Genomic DNA, 19,553 nt, shown 5'->3' on the forward strand with positions numbered 1-19,553 from the left:
AGAAAATGTTGCCCATCTGTTCTGAGTGGGAACCTTCAAACTGCGGCATGACAAACTATCGCCCAGGACCGTGGGGGGAGAAAAAGCAGGCAAGGAAAGGAACAGGAGGGAGGGGTTGGAAGTGTGTCCCTTCCCTGCCGTGTGTCCGGCTGGCCGCGGGGCAGGTGGGGCTGCCCGGTACCGGGAGGGGAGCGCTGCAAGGGGCTGCAGCTGGGAGAAATGCAGAATGCCAGGAAATACCCAGGACACAGGAAAGGCCACGTTCCGGCACCCCGTCCCGTCCCCACAGGAGGGAGGCAGCGCTCGGCTCCAGCAGCCCCGGTCACCCCGGGAGCCACTCGGGGTTACAGGACCCAGAGGGGTCTCGGGCTGCAGGACGGGACCCAGCGGAGCCGGGGGCAGCCCCAGCGCTCGGCAGCGGGCACTGGACACGGCCCCGTCTTCCTTCCCTGGAGAACGAGGGGTTGTGCCGGCATCTGCCGAGCGGAGGAGCCGCGTGTGCGAACGCGCAGCTGGATTACGTTCTTGCTGCCCTGGTGATGACTGAATTCCCGAGAAAGAAAACAGATTGGGAAACAGGAGATTGCCCAATGCACCTGCTGGTGAGTCAAGGCGCAGAGCCGCACGCTCCCTCTGCGGAGAGCGGCTGCACCGGGGGTGCCCGGAGGCAGCCAGGAACCGCCCGGGGGGACCAAACCCTCGCTCCGGCAGAGAATTCGCACACCGGGCTCGGCTCTGGTCTGAGCCCCGGCCTGGATCTCTGCCGAGGGCAGGGAATTCCTGGGGCGCTGGGCTGGGTTTGGCACCCGAGTCCTGGCCAGGTACCCGGGGTTGGAGCTGCCCCAGCCAGCAGCATCCTCCAGCCACGGCGTGAGCTGGTGACAGAGCCATGGCCCGAGCTGGTGACAGAGCTACGGCCTGAGCTGGTGATACAGCCACTGTCTGAGCTGGTGACACAGCCACACCTGTACTGGTGACACAGCCACAGCCTGTACTGGTGACACAGCCACTGCCTGTACTGGTGACACAGCCACGGCCTGAACTGGTGACACAGCCACTGCCTGTACTGGTGACACAGCCACACCTGTACTGGTGACACAGCCACGGCCTGTACTGGTGACACAGCCACTGCCTGAGCTGGTGACACAGCCACACCTGTACTGGTGACACAGCCACGGCCTGTACTGGTGACACAGCCGCAGCCTGGGGGCTCACAGGAACGGGAACTGCTCGGCAGGTTCGCTGCTGAAGGTGTCTGGCACTGCTGTCCGTGTTTGCCGACTCCCGGTCACAGGAGGTTCCTCCAAAGGAAAATAACGCGGATAAACCACAGGAAAGTGAGACCCGGACCCGGCGTGAGCATCTCACTGCAGACACAACCCCCAAACAGCGTGGAGGCGCTTGGGAGAGCAGACACGAACTGACAGAAACCGGCTGTGGGGAGAGGTCAATACAGCAGTGAGCCCCAAGAGGGAATGTTGATACAGGCTCAGGGACCCCCCAAAAATCATATAGGGCAAGTTGGATTCTGTGAATTCCCTCCAGCTCTCTCCTGTGAGCTGTTCCTCTTCCCTCTCTGTGTGTCTATTTTAGGGTGAAGCTCTCACTTCAGCACAGATGTTCAGAACTGGGTTTCATGCAGTAACGATCTGTTCACATCACTTTCCTTTTTGCACCCGAAACCGAACTGAGGAGCAGGAGCCAGCAGCAGCTGGCAGAGCCGGGAAGTGGCACTCTGGGCGAATTTCCCCCCTTTGCCTGTGGCTGCCGGTGCCACGGGCACGGTGGCCACAGCCACAGCCCCCTCGGCCACCACGTGTGCCACGCTGTGGCACATCCCTGAGGGGTGACAGGGACAGTGAGGTGTCACATCCCCAAGGGTGACAGGGACAGTGAGGTGCCACATCCCCGAGGGTGACAGGGACAGTGAGGTGCCACATCCCCGAGGGTGACAGGGACAGTAAGGTGTCACATCCCTGAGGGTGACAGGGACAGTGAGGTGCCACATCCCCGAGGGTGACAGGGACAGTAAGGTGTCACATCCCTGAGGGTGACAGGGACAGTAAGGTGTCACATCCCTGAGGGTGACAGGGACAGTGAGGTGTCACAGCCGCAGCTCCGGAGCCTCTTTGGCAGCAGCTCTTTCTCGTGGCTCTTCTCGGCATCCGAGCGCTGATTCCTCTCTCCAAGCGCTGCTCCGCATCCCCTGCCCGAGCCCCGCCCGGGACAGACCCGGCCGGAGGGACCCGCAGGGCTGGGGAGCCCCGGACGGAGCACGGGAGCCGTCCCAGCTCCAGAGGAAAATGGAGCCGCGTTATCTTCGTCAGCTCTGAACACCGGCACCGCTCGACACGTTGTTTTTCCCTTGGCAGCTCAGTGTGGGGATAAATGGAATGCTGGTGTCATCCTGAGCACAGGGGCAAAGGGAGTGCAGGGTAGCGGGGGCTCGGCCAGCAGGAATGGGGTGTCCAGGTGTGCTGAGCGGGGAAATGCTGTCCACAGAGCTGTCTGGGAAAGGCCACTTCGTGCTGGGGGTTCAGGAGACACCCCCGGAACCCCCTGGAAAAAACCCTGCCCTGTGGTGTTTTCCTATTATCAATTAAAGCTGTGATGCAGCGATCAGAAATTTTGATTATCAGTGATTTGTGGGAAACCGAGGGAGGAACTGCAACACGTGGCAGCAGGGCTCCCTCTAATGTCAGCCACAGCCTGGCTGCACCCCGCTCCCGGCACCTCCCTTCCCAGTTCCCTTTATTCCCTGTGCCTCGCTCCCTGCTCCTCCAGGTTTCTGCTCCCCATTCCTTGACCCCCAGTTCCATGCTCCCCTCATTCCCTTCACTCTGAATTCCCTGCACCCCCAGCTCCCTGTTCTTCAATTCCCCGAGCATCCAGCTCCCTGTGCCCCCATTCCCCACTCCCCTCATTCCCTGTGTCCCCATTCCCCGTATCCCCATTCCCCACTCCCCTCCTTCCCTGTGTCCCCATTCCCCACTCCCATTTCCTGTGCCCCCATTCCCCACTCCCCTCATTCCCTGTGCCCCCATTCCCCACTCTCCCCATTCCCTGTGCCCCCATTCCCCGTGTCCCCATTCCCCACTCTCCCCATTCCCCGTGCCCCCATTCCCCACTCCCCCCATTCCCTGTGCCCCCATTCCCCACTCCCCCCATTCCCTGTGCCCCCATTCCCCACTCCCCTCATTCCCTGTGCCCCCATTCCCCGTGTCCCCATTCCCCACTCCCCTCATTCCCTGTGCCCCCATTCCCCACTCCCCCCATTCCCTGTGCCCCCATTCCCCGTGTCCCCATTCCCCACTCTCCCCATTCCCCGTGCCCTCATTCCCCACTCCCCTCATTCCCCGTGTCCCCATTCCCCACTCCCCCCATTCCCTGTGCCCCCATTCCCCACTCCCCCCATTCCCTGTGCCCCCATTCCCCACTCCCCCCATTCCCTGTGCCCCCATTCCCTGTGCCCCCATTCCCCACTCCCCTCATTCCCTGTGCCCCCATTCCCTGTGCCCCCATTCCCCACTCCCCTCATTCCCTGTGCCCCCATTCCCCACTCCCCCCATTCCCTGTGCCCCCATTCCCCGCAGAGGGAGGAGCTGGGGTTCCTGGTGTGTCCCCGAATCTCAGAAGCGCTGCCACAGGAGGGTAATGGCAGCTGAGGCTGATCCAGAGCATCCTGGTGCTTTGTATTCACCTCCTGGAGCCAACAGGAATACCCTGAGCAGGTGGCATTTCAATACACACCCTGAGGACAGAACGTGCAGGTGCAGAAAAGCCCCAGTATAAATAAATAAACAAAATAAACAAAGCCCCAGACAAACTGTGGACAGTGCCACAAGTGCTCAGCCACGCTCAAACCTACACAACCTCGTGGAGCCACTCTGAACTCGGTAGAGGAGGAGAAAATTAAGAAAGAGAACTTTTATTAGGGCAATTTCACTTTATTTTTTTCCATACAGCAAGGTCAACTATAGCAGTAATAATAAAATAAGCATAAACCCAAATTGCAGCCCAGGACAGAGTACATAACTGAGCAACTACAAGCCAAAGTAAGTCTGTGGTTACGTAGGAGCAAACCCAAGCGCGCCCGTCCCTCCAGCAGATGAAGCGGGGGCTGCAGAGCGCAGCTCGTTAGTTAATTACTGATTGCTGTGAGCTCCCGGCCCCACGCCTGCTCCAGGATGCCCAGGCTCCTGCAACGCTTTCCGTGAAAAGGGAACATCTCCCAGGATGTTTTTCACCTGCTAAAAGAACAGGACCACTACAGCGAGAAAAAATCCCCTACCTACAGCTACGGGTGCTGTTCCGTTTGCCTGTCCATGGTTGAACTCTGTGAACGTCAGTATTTGTTTTGAAGAATCTTTTTTTTTTTTTTTTTTTGTGAACAAGAAACCACTGAAATTGTCAGAAACTGGTTTGAATAGCATATATCTTTAATATATTTTGATACTTTAAACATGCAGTAGATTTTGAATAATGTACGGAATATCTGAGCCATGATTCCCTGGATGGGCTGAAGTACCTCCTTTTTTTTTTTTTCTTTTTTTTTTTTTCTTTTTTTCCTTTTTTTTTTTTATTAATTATTTTAAGGCAGATTTGACCCAGTGGAGCTTCTGTCAGTCATGAGATCTCGGAAGGATGGCAGATCTTTCCAGCTGAAAAAATCCTGGCAAACTACAAGCTGTCCACATAAAGCAAAGCAACTTTTTGGAAGGGGGATGGAGTGCTAACTCTGTGCCACTTTTGCAAGCAATTTTGTTCAGCCTGTCATTTTATTTAGCCTTAACAAAACTCCTTGTAATTATAGACATTTTTATTCAAAATAAGATCTTACTATTATACAGGTTTCTCTCTTTTTTGACTATATACAGAAGTGCAAAAAGTCAACCTTCGCTCTCGACGTCCCAACTGCAGCATAATCAACCCTCAAGAGTTTGCACACGCACACTAAAATTCTTGTTACGTAAACTTTGAGTATTTGGATTATCAACAAAAAGTCCCTTGATCTATTGATTATGCAGCTTATTTATAACAAGGCCTGATATTCAGGGATTTCAAAAAATATTTAAACAATATTTTAACATTTGAAATGGATACAGTAGAAAATAAATTTTATTCTAATATCTAGGAACTAGATTTTTTTTTTTCTCATAATAACTAATTACAAACAAAATAAATCATCAAAATATTACTCAATTGTCTGCCAGGATTGTTGCCATAGCAACAACTTAACTTCTTACTTAGCAATGATTATATAATTATAAGATATCCATATAAAAGATCTTTGTTCTTTTAATGAAAACTAGACAAGAACTAACAATGACTGACATTCTTACATTGTCATATTAGATCAGTAAAATAGAAATCATTTAGTTAACAATAATACGAGTACTCATAAGACACTACATGTAGACTCGAAACTGAGTATGTTATGAAGAAAACTACTTTTTTTTTTTTTTTGTATTTTGAAAAAGTCATCGGTAAACTCTAATAAAACAAAATTCTATGAACTGAAATGGTATCAACTGGTAATAGAAAATGAAAACGAGCTAATAAATGTAAGAAATAAAAACTACACTTTTAACAAGAAAAAAATAAGTAAATTCTCTATGGTAAGTCACTACAATAACATGTGAAGTCACCTATACTTTCTTAACACGATTGAAATTACATTGGTATGGGTTTTAACCCGTAATGTAATAATCTAAGGCTTTAATAGATGTACAGTACAATCAGGAAAATCAACACATCATTCTTATCTATAAAGCATCTCTCTCAAGCATAAAAACTCGCAGTAAACTCGGAGTATGGCGAGTTCTACAACCGAACCCGCGCCTCTCCCTCGCTGCCCGCCCGGGGCCTGGCCCCAGGCAGCCCCTGGCTGAACAGAGCAAAAATATCCTTTACTGGCTGCAACATCCAAACCACAAAAAGGAATTCCTTTGGATGAATCCATTCTTAAAACTTGAATGCACATCTATTTGTTTGTTTTTGTTTTTATTTTGTAAAGGCTTTCTAAGGCTATAAGCAGTTAATCTGAACGAAAAAAATCACATATAAAACTCACCCGAGTATTAACCCACCCAATTTCTACACTAATTAACATCTCGTTTGTCCTATTTTGGTTTGTCATGCATCTTGCTGTCAGTGCTTCTGCGTCTTTGTTTAGAGTCACCGCAGATGCGGGACTTGATGAATTAAAGTGAAACCCATCTCTGCAAAACATTTATAGTCCTTGTGACTGGCGACAGAGGCTATAAATAGAGCAAAAGAAGTTCCTCAAACATTTGTTTCCGTGTCTCAGAAATGGCTTTTCCCTTTCGCAGCTCACCTTACACAGTAAATATGCATAAATATGACACACAACGCCTTGGGAGAGTTTATAGGTAACATTGTCCAGAAGGGTTTTGCACGGCCGCAGCATCTCTCTGGTGCTGCCCGCTGGCTGTGAGGAGCAATTGGCCATTTCTGAGACAGCTTTGGTTTGAAACAGAACGGTGCCCTTCGACTGATCAGTACTCATCAAGTCAGTGAAAACGTGGTTCTGAAAGTAACACTGCAGAAATAATACTCTGATGGATGTACAGTCTATGGCACTTCATGAGAATCCTTAACAACGTGGTACTTAAAGCCATTGATGTGCTTTAAAATATACACAGTTGTGGTTTCGCTTGGCACATTCATCTCTGTCAGATTCCTCTCTTCTCATTTCCTACAATCTATTACATTAAAAATATTACTCTTAAACAAAAATTACTGTGCATGCACGCTCTCGTCTATAATGGCAATTTTAAATACAAGGTGCACCTTCGTTATTTGTAAACCTTGAAAGAAATAAACTTACTTTAAAAAATTATATCTTGGTCTACAGACGTACCAATACATAATAGATTTCGGGTTCCAGCATCGTCGGCCTTTCCTGGCGCCGCCCGTGGTGCGGGCAGCGGGCAAGGGAAAGGCGGACGGTGCTGCGGGCTTAGACAACAAGATCACCTCAGCACAAATATCAATTCAATGTACAAAGTAGATAGGCAACAGTGTGCAGTGGAGTCCCACGGCCTCGCTTCGTCTCGTTAACATGCAATGTGTGATGTCACTGCTGAGGGGTTCCCGGTGCTGCTGGACAGTATTTACAAACGCTATGGCTAATGAGCTCGGCCTCTTCCCTCCCAAATCCGGCCTCTTCGCCTCCGATACCATCTGGGAAGGGAAGGGAAGAGCACAGGGCGTTCTGGGCACGGCCAGGACTCGCTGTCAGACCAGCCCCAGCTTCACATGGCACAGGGGGCTGTGCCCCTGCAGGAACCCTCCAGCAGCAGAAGCATCCCATCCCATCCCATCCCATCCCATCCCATCCCATCCCATCCCATCCCATCCCACCCGAGGAATTCCATCCATCCCATCCCACGGCATCCCACCCTCCCAGCATCACTCCAGCAGTCTAACAATGTCTGTGCTCAGCTGAAAGGAGCAGCTGTGATTACAAACACACTGTGGCCAAAGGGTCAATCCTCAGCCTCAAAAATAAATCCATTATGGCCAAGGGACTCAGTAAAAACACGGCAGAAATGGGGCACAGGAGAGAGGAAGGTAACACAAAGGAGGAGCCATCCGATAGCTGTGGGGGTGGAATCTCACAAAAACAGGAGAATTAGGAGTTTCCAAACCCAGGAAATGCTGGGGTTCCAAATTTTAAGATTTAAAAGCCGTTCTTTCTGCAGAGAACCGGATGGAATCACCTTCGCCCCAGCCTGCCCCTGAGCTCAGGTCAGTGCTGAGGCCACCACAGAGAGAACATAAAACCCTCTGTGAACGCTGATTTGGCTGGGTGGGCATGTACAAACTGACACATGACGTGGCCAGTGCTGGCCATGGGAGAGGAATGGCCCCTCAGGGGGTCAGAGCCTCTGCCCCCAGAGCTTTCTGCTTCTCTTAGAAAGAAAATGAAAACATTCTGTCCCTTACAGCAACAAATTACACACACAAGAATAAGAAAAAAATACAGCAACAACACATTGGGAACTTACTGTTTGATGACCAAATGTCTACATCTGAGTAACATACTTGTGGCTAGTCAGATGTTCGGCAGATATTATGGGTATCTACAGGTGAGAAATGTAAACAGTGAGTGACACGTGCAAGGAGCCCACCCAGAGGCACAGCATTTGCTACAGAACATCACTTTGGGAGAGGGAGGATCAGCTGTCAGTTGGTGGATTTTATATCGTAACTATAAGTTAAAGTCAACCGAAGCGCTACAATAGCAACTTACAACTGGAAAACACTGGGTTAAGCACTACTGGACAAATATAAATAAGTATTATTGGTTGTTCAGGAAATAGGAGAAGTTAACATCTACAAGTCATGCAGTGCAGTAATTGAAAATAGCCCTTTTTGTTGGCCTACACAAAATTCTGTGCTTTCATTGTCTCAGATGATGAATTCTACAGTGGCCTCGTTCCAGTGTGGTTTTGTGAAGTGTTTACTGCTGTCACTGTCCTGGGTTTTGAATGCCAAACCTACGATGCCCTGAGCTTGATTTTCACGGCTGGTGAGAATCCCCGGCCGAGCAGAGCTCTGCCCTCCCCACAGCAGCTGTGGCACCGCCAGCAGCCAGCAAGCCAAGCCTCCCCAGGCAGGAAACAGCTCCCAAAACGCTCGGCTGCACCTACAGGACCGAGCACGTGCTCCCCTCCAGCGCCCATCGGCTCGGTTTCCCGTTGGAAAGGCCAGGATTACACTGGAGCCGCTGCCAGCAGTGCCACTAACAGGTGACACCGCACCCTGGCCCGCAGCACCTGCGCCCAGGCACAGGGAACTGGGACACAACGGGGATCTGCACAGCCCCAAAGGGCCGTGGCACTTGGAAAGACCCTGTTACCTGCGGGGCACCAAGGCTGGCCTGTCAATCTGCCCAGTGAAGAGGACGGGGGGTTTCTCCTCAGCTAACGCACTGCCACGTCCTGCTGTTGTTTTTCCACCCGCGCACCCTCTCCTCCCCTGGCAGCTCACACATCACAGCATTGCCAACTCCACAGAAATGGGCTTGGAGCAGAATGAAGCTTCTCATACCATGTTTTCCTACTGCTGCAGGACAGGCTGCGGCACCCGACTGGAGCAGCATCAGGGGCAGTGCTGGCGAACAGACCAAGGACCTTCAACACCAGCCCGGGGAGGTGGAGGGCCGGAGCTTTAGCCTTTGGCATGCAGGCACACGGCATCGGGTGGCATTAAATACCTTCAGCATTGCTCACGTGGCATATACATATATGGGTATATATGTATATATGGAGGTTTGGCTGCAGGACTGCACTAAGTGTGTTATGAGGCTCTGGGGAGGAAAGGCATGAAATGACCAGATTCTACAGCAGCAGGTTTTCCCTGTGATCTGCCTGGGAAGTGCATGGTTACTAACAGAGAGGTGATTTTAAAATAACGACTTTTTCCGTGGCTTGTCCTGTTCTCACAACCCTCAGGACATGCACAGGATACAGAGACACACTGAAAGGAACTGTCCGGTGCAATAAACTGCAATATTAAGAGATTTTGGGCATACAGGAGGTTGCTGGCTGTGATGGCACATATGCAGAGGTAGCCCTGCCTATGAACCTGCTTTTCAAAACAGAAATTCTTAGGCCAGGTTTAAAGCCCTGAGCGAGCTGTTCATTCCGCAAACTTTTCTCAAGAGAAGAACGTGCCAGCTGCTGAGCACACTAACCTGGGCTGTTTTTGGAATTCTACAATATCCAGGTCCCTTTGGAGGCTCGGGGTGTGCACACCTAGGTGTCACTGCAGGGATGTGTCACTGCAGGGATGCCGTTTGGGAATTGTGTTTTTGAGAGATGAGGAAACAGACAGGTTAACGAGGGACGTACAGCTGGGGCAGCACAAAATGGTAGTGCTCAACAGGTAAAGGTGCAAAGGCTCATAGCCAAAGGCCCTGGGGCCCCCTGCGCAGCTCTGGGTGTCCTGAGGAGTCAGCTGTCCCGAGCCAGGAGCCGAGGGTGTCAGGGAAGCCTGCCTCAACATCGACATTTCCCTGCACAGCTCGTGCCACACACAGCACCATACCTGCACAGCGCTGAGGAGAGCCCCCAGCTCCCTCCTCTAGGGGCACAGATGTGATCCCACTGAGCTGCAAGCAAGACCTGCACATCAGACCAGAACTGACAGCTCCATGGCAGGGACAACTAACTGCTCAGAAAATCTCAAAAAATAACTTGCTTTTAGAAGAGGAACAGGAGGCTCTTAAAAATGTCTTTATTGTTGCACTTTTCAGCCAGGTGTTGTACAGAAATCTGCCCTTCTGACAGCGTCCTGTGCTCAGGTGCAGCTCCAGCCCCTCCTCTGGCCCAGGGACTTATCTTTAGAGCTTTGGCTCTGGCTTTCCTGGGAGGACTTCTAATCACTTATGGGGTAAAGCATTACTCTCATACTCCTGAAATACATCCAAACATGGCAATGACTGGGGTGGCTATTGAGAAACAAACCCAGACTCTACTGGGCATCTTCTTAACTGAGCTCTGCTCAAAGCAATGGGCCATTCCAAAGGAAGCACTAGGCCAGAACAAAGGTTTCAAGGAAGTTTCTGTGTGGCCCATGCTCACAGGGTTTTGTTTTATTCTTGGAAGAGGAGAGTCAGAACATGCTTGGACTGCTAAACTCAGACTGCAAGAACCTGCAACCCCTCTGCACAAAGGCTCCCCTGGCTTTCCCTGAGTTCTGCACTGAAAGGAGCTGTTGGCTCCACAGGAATGGAAATAAATCACGGGTTTGTGTATTATCCCTTGCTCTTTGCATCCCTGAGAGCAGAAATAAGCAGCATGGCCCATAAATGTCAAGACTGAGTCAGAAACTCTACTGTCAATTATTTTTAGCATCAGAAATGGAGCTGCAGCACCTTTGGAGCACGGCTAAGGGCTGAGTAAGCTGTGCTGCAGCCCTCTGAGAGAATGTGTAGGCCAACAAGAGGTCAGATCCAAACCCCCATGCTCATTAAAGCACCGATTTCGAGTTGTCTGTAAGGAACAAAGCTGTAAATTAGCAAACCTGGTTGGCTGTGGCTGTTGCAGCGAAGGGAACACTTGTGGCAGATGTTGTTGCTGCAGACACAGTGGCTGGCGTAGCACCGTGCACCATGGGAACTTTCGGAAGGAAAATCAAATAAGCAAACATACAGAAGAGTGTAGCAGTATGGGACCAGAGCGACACGTGGGAGGGTCATTGAGCATGGTTTACCACAGCGAAAAGCCCGAGACATCATTGCCAGCGCGTGACATGCAACCACAGTGCAAAGCAGGACAACATTCCGGGAGGGAGGGGAGGCAGATGAAAGAGAAAAAAAAGGGGAAAATGCTCGTTACCATCAAATCAAGAAAATCGACACAAACAAGCTTTTACCATTTTGATATGAAAAACAACAGGAGAGTTTTTTCAACGCCCTTATATTTACAAATTTTCGCCTTTTAAAAATTCAACCCAAATATTTACTGCTAACAGAAATTAATCTTGTAGATGGACAGAATGCAGCTACGTGGCTATGGTAAGATACAGTCTTTAGTTAATACAAGATAGTTTCTAAACACTGGAACTCATAGTCCAGTCAAAATCCACCAAGGAACAATGTGCAATTAAAAACTGCTGTACAAAATTAACATCTACGTGTCCATGTCAATTAAATAAAACAATCACATTTAATTGACAGGTGTTAGTGCAGGAGGCTCGGGGAGATGGACTGGCACGAGGGCTGTACGTTAAATCTAGCAGTGGATTTTGAGGGTCTGTGAGCTGCACCACAGGTTTAAGATAATCAAGAAACAAAGCTGGCACCTACCAACACTTGTAGCGGGTGTCATGCACAATATTGAGCCTGCTCATCATGCATTGCAACAGGAAGGTGGATTTGGAAAGGGAAAAGAATTAAAACAACCCATCACACGTGTAATTAGAAATTTCATTTGAACAAAGAAGAAAAATTGTTATTATGGGCACAGTGGCATGTAACTGTCAGCACAATCAAACCATACAATAGCACAGTGATCCGTTAGAACGAGGCCTCAGGGACAGGGCAGCGGATGGAGCTGTGCTGGGACCGTGCTGGCCCCCGAGCACGGCCGGCAAAACCTTCCTCAGCTCTAACTCACAGCTCCTGAAACCTTTCTGCCTTTCCACACAAGCCCTCTCACGGTCCTTTCCCTGCTCTTCTCAGCTCAAAAGAGATACTTCAAACTCACCCTGCCTGGAGCCCTGCTGTCCTTGTTGGACCTGACCAGACAGATGGACGCTGGGAGGTGATAGAGCTTCCTCTCCTCTCCTCTCCTCTCCTCTCCTCTCCTCTCCTCTCCTCTCCTCTCCTCTCCTCTCCTCTCCTCTCCTCTCCTCTCCTCTCCTCTCCTCTCCTCTCCTCTCCTCTCCTCTCCTCTCCTCTCCTCTCCTCTCCTCTCCTCTCCTCTCCTCTCCTCTCCTCTCCTCTCCTCTCCTCTCCAGCAGTGCCTGAATGCTCACTGTGCCCTGTGCAGCCCATGGTGACACCGCAGCACCTCTCCAGCCTCTTGCTCCACATTGTCAGATGTATTTTAAGTTGCTGGTGCCTGGGGTCACAGCCCCGGCTCCCTTCAGACCACACAACAAAGCACCTGGAGAGTCCTGCCCTGCAACCAGAGCCAGGAGCTGGAAGGTGTTTTTAGGGTGATTCTGGCATCATTTTTAAGTATCACCAAGCTGGCAATTCTCTTTACGTTACACAGCAAAATACCTTCCACCAGACTGATCGCACAATCTCCTGTTTCTGCTTCCAGGATGCTAAACATACACTGATCTTCCAGAATATCCATTTTTTAATAAATTATTTACTCTTTAATCTAACAAATAACATTTATTAACACTGTTAATGATGATTGACACAGCAGAAACTGAAATCAGCTCTGAAATCTGGGAATGAGATTGCTGTGGAATGCAAATGTATCCTAGCAGACTGGCAGAGGCAGCCAGGACATGCTGCCTCCGTGACACCCCGTGACTGTGCTGGGGACAGGAAAGGGCTCCAGCCCTGCCAAGGCTGGGGGTGATGCACAGCCTCAGGAGCATTTAAGTGGGCAGGGAAGAAGTCGAGTTTAATTACTGCTGGGGCCAAGGTTATTCTCTGTCACTGCTGTATCTGTAAGGCAACAAAGGCAAGGGCATCATCGTGTTTCCCAATTACTCCTCTGTGTCATGGAAGAGACTGAGAACACTCAAAGAAAGAGTAAAGAAAGGGTGAAGGAAGGATAAAGGAAAGGTAAAAGAAGGTGCCTCTCCTGACCTCCCCAGGCACAAATCAGGGCTGAAGCCAATGGAGTCACTTGCAAGATTAAAAAATGGAGCAGCATTTGGCTAAAAAGTACAAACAGTAAGCAAAACTGCTTTCCTGGTCCCTGTCCTGGGCTCTCAGTGGCGTTACTGGGGTTCCAAAGAAGCCCGGAGCTGTGGCTCTGCAGAAGTGCCCGTTCACACGGCTGAGCACCCTCCATCAGAGCTGCAAGGCTGCATCACCCCAGGCACAAGGGTGCTACAGGCTACACATGGGCGGGGTATTCACGACTCTGAAATATCCCTGCAAAGCTTTCCAGTTAAAAGCTCCAAATTTCAGCCTGAATGATCATCGTTAATATTATGACCAGTGCACACAGTTTTTGAAAGGGAATTCAGGCAAATGAACATGAGGCAGAAAGTAGAACACTTACTGGGGTGGCATAATGCCCAAACACAGAAATTATACTACATGACCCTCCTATCAGTAATAAAAATAATTTTTGCCTTGATCTTAATACTCAGCTTGACTTCAGAAGCTTTGACTGACTGATAAGAACACATGAATAATGAATGTGCACTTTCAATGTTTCCAGGCTGTTTGGCACAAGGCAGAATTTTAATTTGAGGATATTCTGACATAACTGACCATAACTTCACAACCAGATTATTTCTGCTGAACAATAAAGCTATTTTTATAAATATTCTAGGTTTACTGTAGTTTTAATTATTTTTTCTCTTTTCTCCCTTGTATTATTCCCCTCAGCCTATTTTTTCTGCCCAATCTACTAAAGGCTTATTAAAAACAACACTCCAGAGAGCACAAGCACTCCCGTGGAGGTGAGCAGTGCTGGGTGACCTTTTCCTCCCCAATGTTTCAGGGGAGAGCAGTGGTTTTGCACAGGCCCAGCAGCCCCAGGGAGGAAAGTCCTTTAGGAAAGCCTCTGGACACTGAGTCCCTGCCAGGAACAAGGGGGTCTCTGGTGCTGAAGCTGCAGTAATTGACCAAATACACAACGGGTTAACATGATGCAGAGGTGGCTGCAGCCTTTCCTCGCTGGCTCTGGGTTTCTGCAATCCTGCCCCTTGCAGCTGCACCCCAGCATCTACTCCTGGGAGCATCCTGCCAAACTGATCCCTTCCTCTGGAGAATCTCGCTTCTCAAGGCCACTCTGCTCACCCGGGGGACACACCTAGGGCAGAACGGCTGCCCTTGCACTCCTGAGCAGACAGGGAGCTGAGGCACGGGGCAGGATGGCACTCAGCTGCCCACAGGAGCACTCCAGACAGCTCCCAGTGGCTGCAGGACACGGAGCAGGTGAAGGTCGGAGGACCTGGAGCTCTGCACACTCACAGCAGGAGGGTCACCCACCTGTGCTGAGGTGTCCTGAGGTGGCAGCCAGGACCAGGGACCAAAGAGGCCGTGAACACCAGCAAGGCATGCAGAGCCTCTGACTCAGCAGACTAACCAATCCCCCTTATTTCCACAGCACAAATGCTCCTGGTTCCTTCTTGTAACACCCCTAAACTCCCCTCTCGGTCTGGGGACAGCTTCCAGCAGCCAAGGTTTTGGGGACACCTCAAGGGGAGCTGTGCACAGAGCTCCAGTTGAGAGAGGTGACGCGAATGTCTGAAGAACATTTAACCGCTTAAGGTGTGCTGGAGTGCAGTGTCCACTCCCAGGCGTGGATGTTCCCTGGATGTGCTTCACATCCCTGGCACACACCCAGCCAGAACAACTCAGAAGAGGTCTCTGAGGTTCTCTGAACACCAGTGAGTACCAACAGAACACGAGGAGTGAGGTGCCCTGCAGAGAGGAGGGTCCTGCCCAGACTGCCCACAGGGGACCAACCCCAGGCACACCCACCCTGTGTAGGTTCTGCACGTGTCCTGCCCTCCAGCCCTCCTGCACTCTGCCTGGAGCAACTAGGAACACAAATGAGCACTTACACCTCGGCTGTCTGAACCTGAAAAATGTCACTTTAATTCAGATCCAACTGAGCTGCCCTGGCCCTGCTCCGTGGCCGTGGAGCTGGGGGCACCCACACTCTGTGCTCTTCGTGGCTTCGCAGGGACAGATGGAGAAACTCTGCTTCCAGGTGACTGTGCCAAACAGGAACTGATCCCAGTTCATTGGAAGTGGGAAAAACTAAAAAGGGTAAGGTGCCAAAGACATTTTTCAAAGACATTTTTGGAAAGTACTGGATTACTGGAAAGCTCAAACTGCTGCTATCTGAAAAATATAAAGAGAGAATTTATAATAGCTCAGGCTAAAAACTCCCTTACTTTTCTTGTGTAACATATACTAAACTTCAGTGGTCAGGAAAGGTCTAATGAGGCTCACTGCCAAGCTCCTGGAGGTTTCAGTGTGGATCTGCTGGAGGTAGAGCTGAGGTAAGGTGTGTCAAGGGCCAATGGGAAAGACCCCAGTCTATGATGAGGTGCAAATGGGGTCTGGGACACACAAACCACAACCTCAGCTCATGAGTTCAAAGGGGAAACACAAAGGCAACTCCAGCTTTTCCAGAAACCATCCAGCCCCTCGTTGCTTTCATGGAAGCCGGAAAATTGCAGTTTACAGACTCCACTGGTTATGCTGTGCCAAAAGAGGTCTATGAATTGTTTAACATTCATAGGAAGGATTCTGAGTCTATCTGGATGGGGCTCTGAGCAACCTGGTCTCCTGGAAGGTGTTCCCTCATGGCAGAGGGTTTGCAATGAGGTGGTCTTTAAGGTCCTTCCCAACCCAAACCATTCTGTGGTTCAACCATGAGTCTATGATTGCATAAGCATTTTTATATGGATTTTAATATGTGGGCTAGGGATCTGACCCGCAGCTTACTCAACCCATCTTACTATTGACTCCAGCAAGCTTTGCAACATTTACTGATACATTTCAATGGCTGCAATGCATTTTTGAATTATTAAAATGGACTAGATAAAGAAATTGATTTTTGTGCCATTTAAAGTACACATGTTGGTTGTATGCCAGATCAAGACAGAACAGTAAAGGGCATTATACTCCTGGAAACATACTCGCTGTAGATAAAATCCTTTATATTTTGGGGTAAAGACTGATTAGCTGTATTTCTTCCCCTTCCCAGTCTGCATTATGAAGGGCTGTCCCCACAGACTCTTTCCCGTTTTTGAGTACAGATCTACCAGCTGGGCTCTGCACACCTCCTGGAACGATGGTGCTGCTTTAGTGTGGGTTCAGGTGTAACAAACTACCTCAGCTGTGTAACTAAGGGCAGAAGCTCCCAGGACATACCAGAGATCATTTCTCATGCTGTGCCATCAACAGAACCAAAGCACTTTATGTCCCATCACCAGTCCTGTGAAGGGATTTCTGCTTGGTACATAGTACAGGCATCAACTCTTCAGGAATTACACCAGGACAAGTGTAGAGCTCCTGGCTGGGAACAAGCACTTGGCTTAACTCAGTCCAAGACCAACCCTGAGACATCAGTGGTAGAGGCCCAAACTGTGACTTCTTGTGTAGGTTTGTGTTTCTCTACCTGTGAGACTGCCTGTGCTGCCTGGGATTGCTGCACCTCATTAAAACCTCATTAAAAAACCCCTTTGTGTGTGTCACTCAGAGCCACCACTGCCAAGGCCAAGGGGTCTTACAGGGAAACAAGCACAACAGCTGAGGGATGTGGAAGGAAGAGCAGTTAAACCAGGGAAAGAGGAACGAGAGAAGAGATTTCAAGTTCTGATTTGGGGTGACAGAGCACGATGCCGATTTTGTGTTAGACTGGAAAACACCCACCCAGCTTCTGCGAGGAGCAGAGAGAAGCCAGAGTTGCCGCAGGCAGCCCCTCCTGTGCCCAGGGGCACGGGGCACTGCTGTGCCGTGCCTGGAGGGGCTGCCTGTGCCTGGCACCCGTGGCCTCCAGCACACACCGCCTTCGCCACCAGCAACCAACAGCTGCCTCCTGCTGTGCTTGTCCCAGAAGCGCCCCTCTCCCTCCCCTGAAGAGCTGCCAGTGAAGCACTTACCTGGTGGGAGAAAGGCTGTATGCTGCTGTAACTGCATGTTGGCAAGAGCTTGCTGGTATTGGAAGATACCAGTGTTAAAGACTGCGGTGGCACCATTGGTTTTTTCAAGCGCAGGCCTCTTTGGTAAGGGGGGAAGTACAGCTTGAGGAATTCCCTGAATGGTGGATGGGTACAAAAATAAAGTCCAGTAACAAAAAGAAAAAAAAAAAAAAGGGAGGGGGTGGGTGGGGTGTGGAAGAGGATGGGGGGGAAGGGGAAAGGGAGGAGAAAAGGAGAGAGAAAAAAGGAAAAAGAAAAATCAGTAGAAGGCAAAATAACCAGGCAGCATCATGTTTCTCCATGAGCAAGCAAGCGGCATAGCAGACTGAACTACCAAATAAAAGGCGAGGGAACAGCTTTCCAGGGAGCACTGTTGGCCTATCACCAGAGCGGCACAGGGACCGGCGGGACAGCCGCTACGGGCACCGGCATCAGTACCACACCACGGGAAAGCTTCGGGCTGGGCCGGGAGCGAGGCTCTGGGGCAAGCAGCACTGCTAGCTCCATGAGGATCACACGTAGAAGCCATGTTAATAGTCACCGTCCGGAGCGGATGGCAGGGCCGCGGTGACACCCCAGTCCCCCAGCGCTGCCCGGGCATGCAGAGCGCGCCGCATGCCGGCCCCGGCCGCCTCCGCGCCGCCAAGCCATGCCAACGCCCCTGCGCCGGCACCCGGGAGGGACGGGAGGGGACGGGGGACGGGGAAGGGCACGGGAAGGGAAGGGAAGGGGCCGGCAGGGTGCGGGGGCTGCAGGGTGCCCGGCCCGGCCCGGCCGCCCGCACGCCCTTTGCCGGGGACGCGGGGAGGGAAACCGGGACGCTCCGCTTCTACACGTTAACCCCAAACTCGACTCTAAGATACAGCTACATGCCAAGCTAAAAGGTGAAAGGTCATAGTACCAGGTCAAAGGTTGCCTCGAGGGGTCGCTTCAGTGATTTGACAGCCGACTGAGTCTTAATTAGCAGGCAGCGAGCACATGATGGCAATGGCCAGTGGGGTCAAGCGCATTAACATAAACAGCAAGCAGAGGTGCGTCATGGGGGCAGCAGTGCATTTGGGGAGGTGAGAAAAAACAAATAAAAACAAATCACCGGATGCCGTGTACAACGGTAACAAGACTAGGCATGCACGGGCCCGGCGGGCAGGGCGGGGGGCAGCAGGGGGTGCCCACAGCCGCCCCAGCCCGGCCCCCAGCAGCAGCCAGGCTGGCGGGCTGTGGGGCTCACGGCCACCAGAACCGGGCACCGTGCCGGAGCCCGCGGCCACCGCCTGGCCCCGCCGGCCCCGCTGTGCTCCGCTTCCCACACCCACGGGCTCAGCACAGGCGGGACCCTCTGCCACCACAGCCCCCCCGGTGCTGCCCTCGCCTCACCACCAAACCAGCTCCTCACTGGGTGCTCCCAGACCTGGCTGCTACAGCTACGGGCCTGCAGCAGCGCCCGGGACAGCCAGCGCCAGCCCTCGGGGACACGGGACGGGTACAGCAGAAACACCGTCAGATCCACTTCAAACTACACCTCTACGAACACGGACTTACAGAAACTAAACACGGATTTATCTAGCTGTGCAGCTGGACAGATACACATCTGCCCACACACAGACATACAGAGACACAAGTAGCCCACACGTACAGACACACACATGTGGGCACACGCAGAGGTACACACGGGTACTCCGTACATCAACAGGCAAAATTAGTCCAACACCTCAATGGTCTGCAACTACTTCAGAGCAGATCTGGCACCACATGCTGAGAAAGCTCACTGCACCGTGTAGTGACCGGGGTCCCCAAGCACACGCACCCTCCTCAGCAAGGGCAAACACACATCCACCCTTGCCTCTCCTCAATGCACATCTACGTCCACGAGTGCTCCCACACTCACCATGGCAGCTGCAGTCGCTGCTGCTTGGGCAGCTGCAGCTTGGTTAACCTGGTACTGGGCAGCCTTGATCTTGGCTTGCAGGTGTGCAGGAGGGTGAAAATATTTGCACTTTTCCCGGGAGCACCTCCCTTTGATGTAATCCATGCAGACGGTGACCGTGTTGTCGTTGGTGTCGATCATGGCGCTGTCGGCGGGGTGAGCGAACCGGCAGTCGTTCTCTCCCCTGTTGCAGTTCCCGCGCTGGTACTCTCGACACACCTGTGACACCAGGAAAAGAACGCCGCTTAGATTTGGTGATGGGTGCTGCAGGCAGGGCTTGGAGCAGAGACAAGCT

General features: G+C 51.3%; 1 protein-coding gene across 10 annotated transcripts in view; it reads right to left on the reverse strand.

The window, feature by feature from the left end:
* Positions 1–3,926: 3,926 nt before the first annotated feature.
* Positions 3,927–19,553, reverse strand: part of MBNL1 (muscleblind like splicing regulator 1) — a 60,160-nt gene continuing 44,533 nt past the window's right edge. For 5 of the 10 annotated variants that reach the window (XM_040074127.1, XM_040074119.2, XM_040074118.2 and 2 more), the window contains 7 exons: positions 19,220–19,477; positions 18,236–18,289; positions 17,296–17,449; positions 11,840–11,875; positions 11,056–11,150; positions 8,034–8,108; positions 3,927–7,206 (listed from right to left, as the gene is read on the reverse strand). In XM_040074127.1, coding sequence (XP_039930061.1) covers positions 8,052–8,108; positions 11,056–11,150; positions 11,840–11,875; positions 17,296–17,449; positions 18,236–18,289; positions 19,220–19,477 — 654 coding nt within the window. In that variant the 3' untranslated portion in view covers positions 3,927–7,206; positions 8,034–8,051. The remainder of the gene's footprint in view (positions 7,207–8,033; positions 8,109–11,055; positions 11,151–11,839; positions 11,876–17,295; positions 17,450–18,235; positions 18,290–19,219; positions 19,478–19,553) is intronic. The other 5 variants (XM_058421945.1, XM_058421946.1, XM_058421948.1 and 2 more) reach the window with 5 other exon arrangements.

The sequence above is a fragment of the Hirundo rustica genome, chromosome 10, assembly GCF_015227805.2.
Source record: "Hirundo rustica isolate bHirRus1 chromosome 10, bHirRus1.pri.v3, whole genome shotgun sequence".
Lineage (NCBI taxonomy): Eukaryota > Metazoa > Chordata > Aves > Passeriformes > Hirundinidae > Hirundo > Hirundo rustica.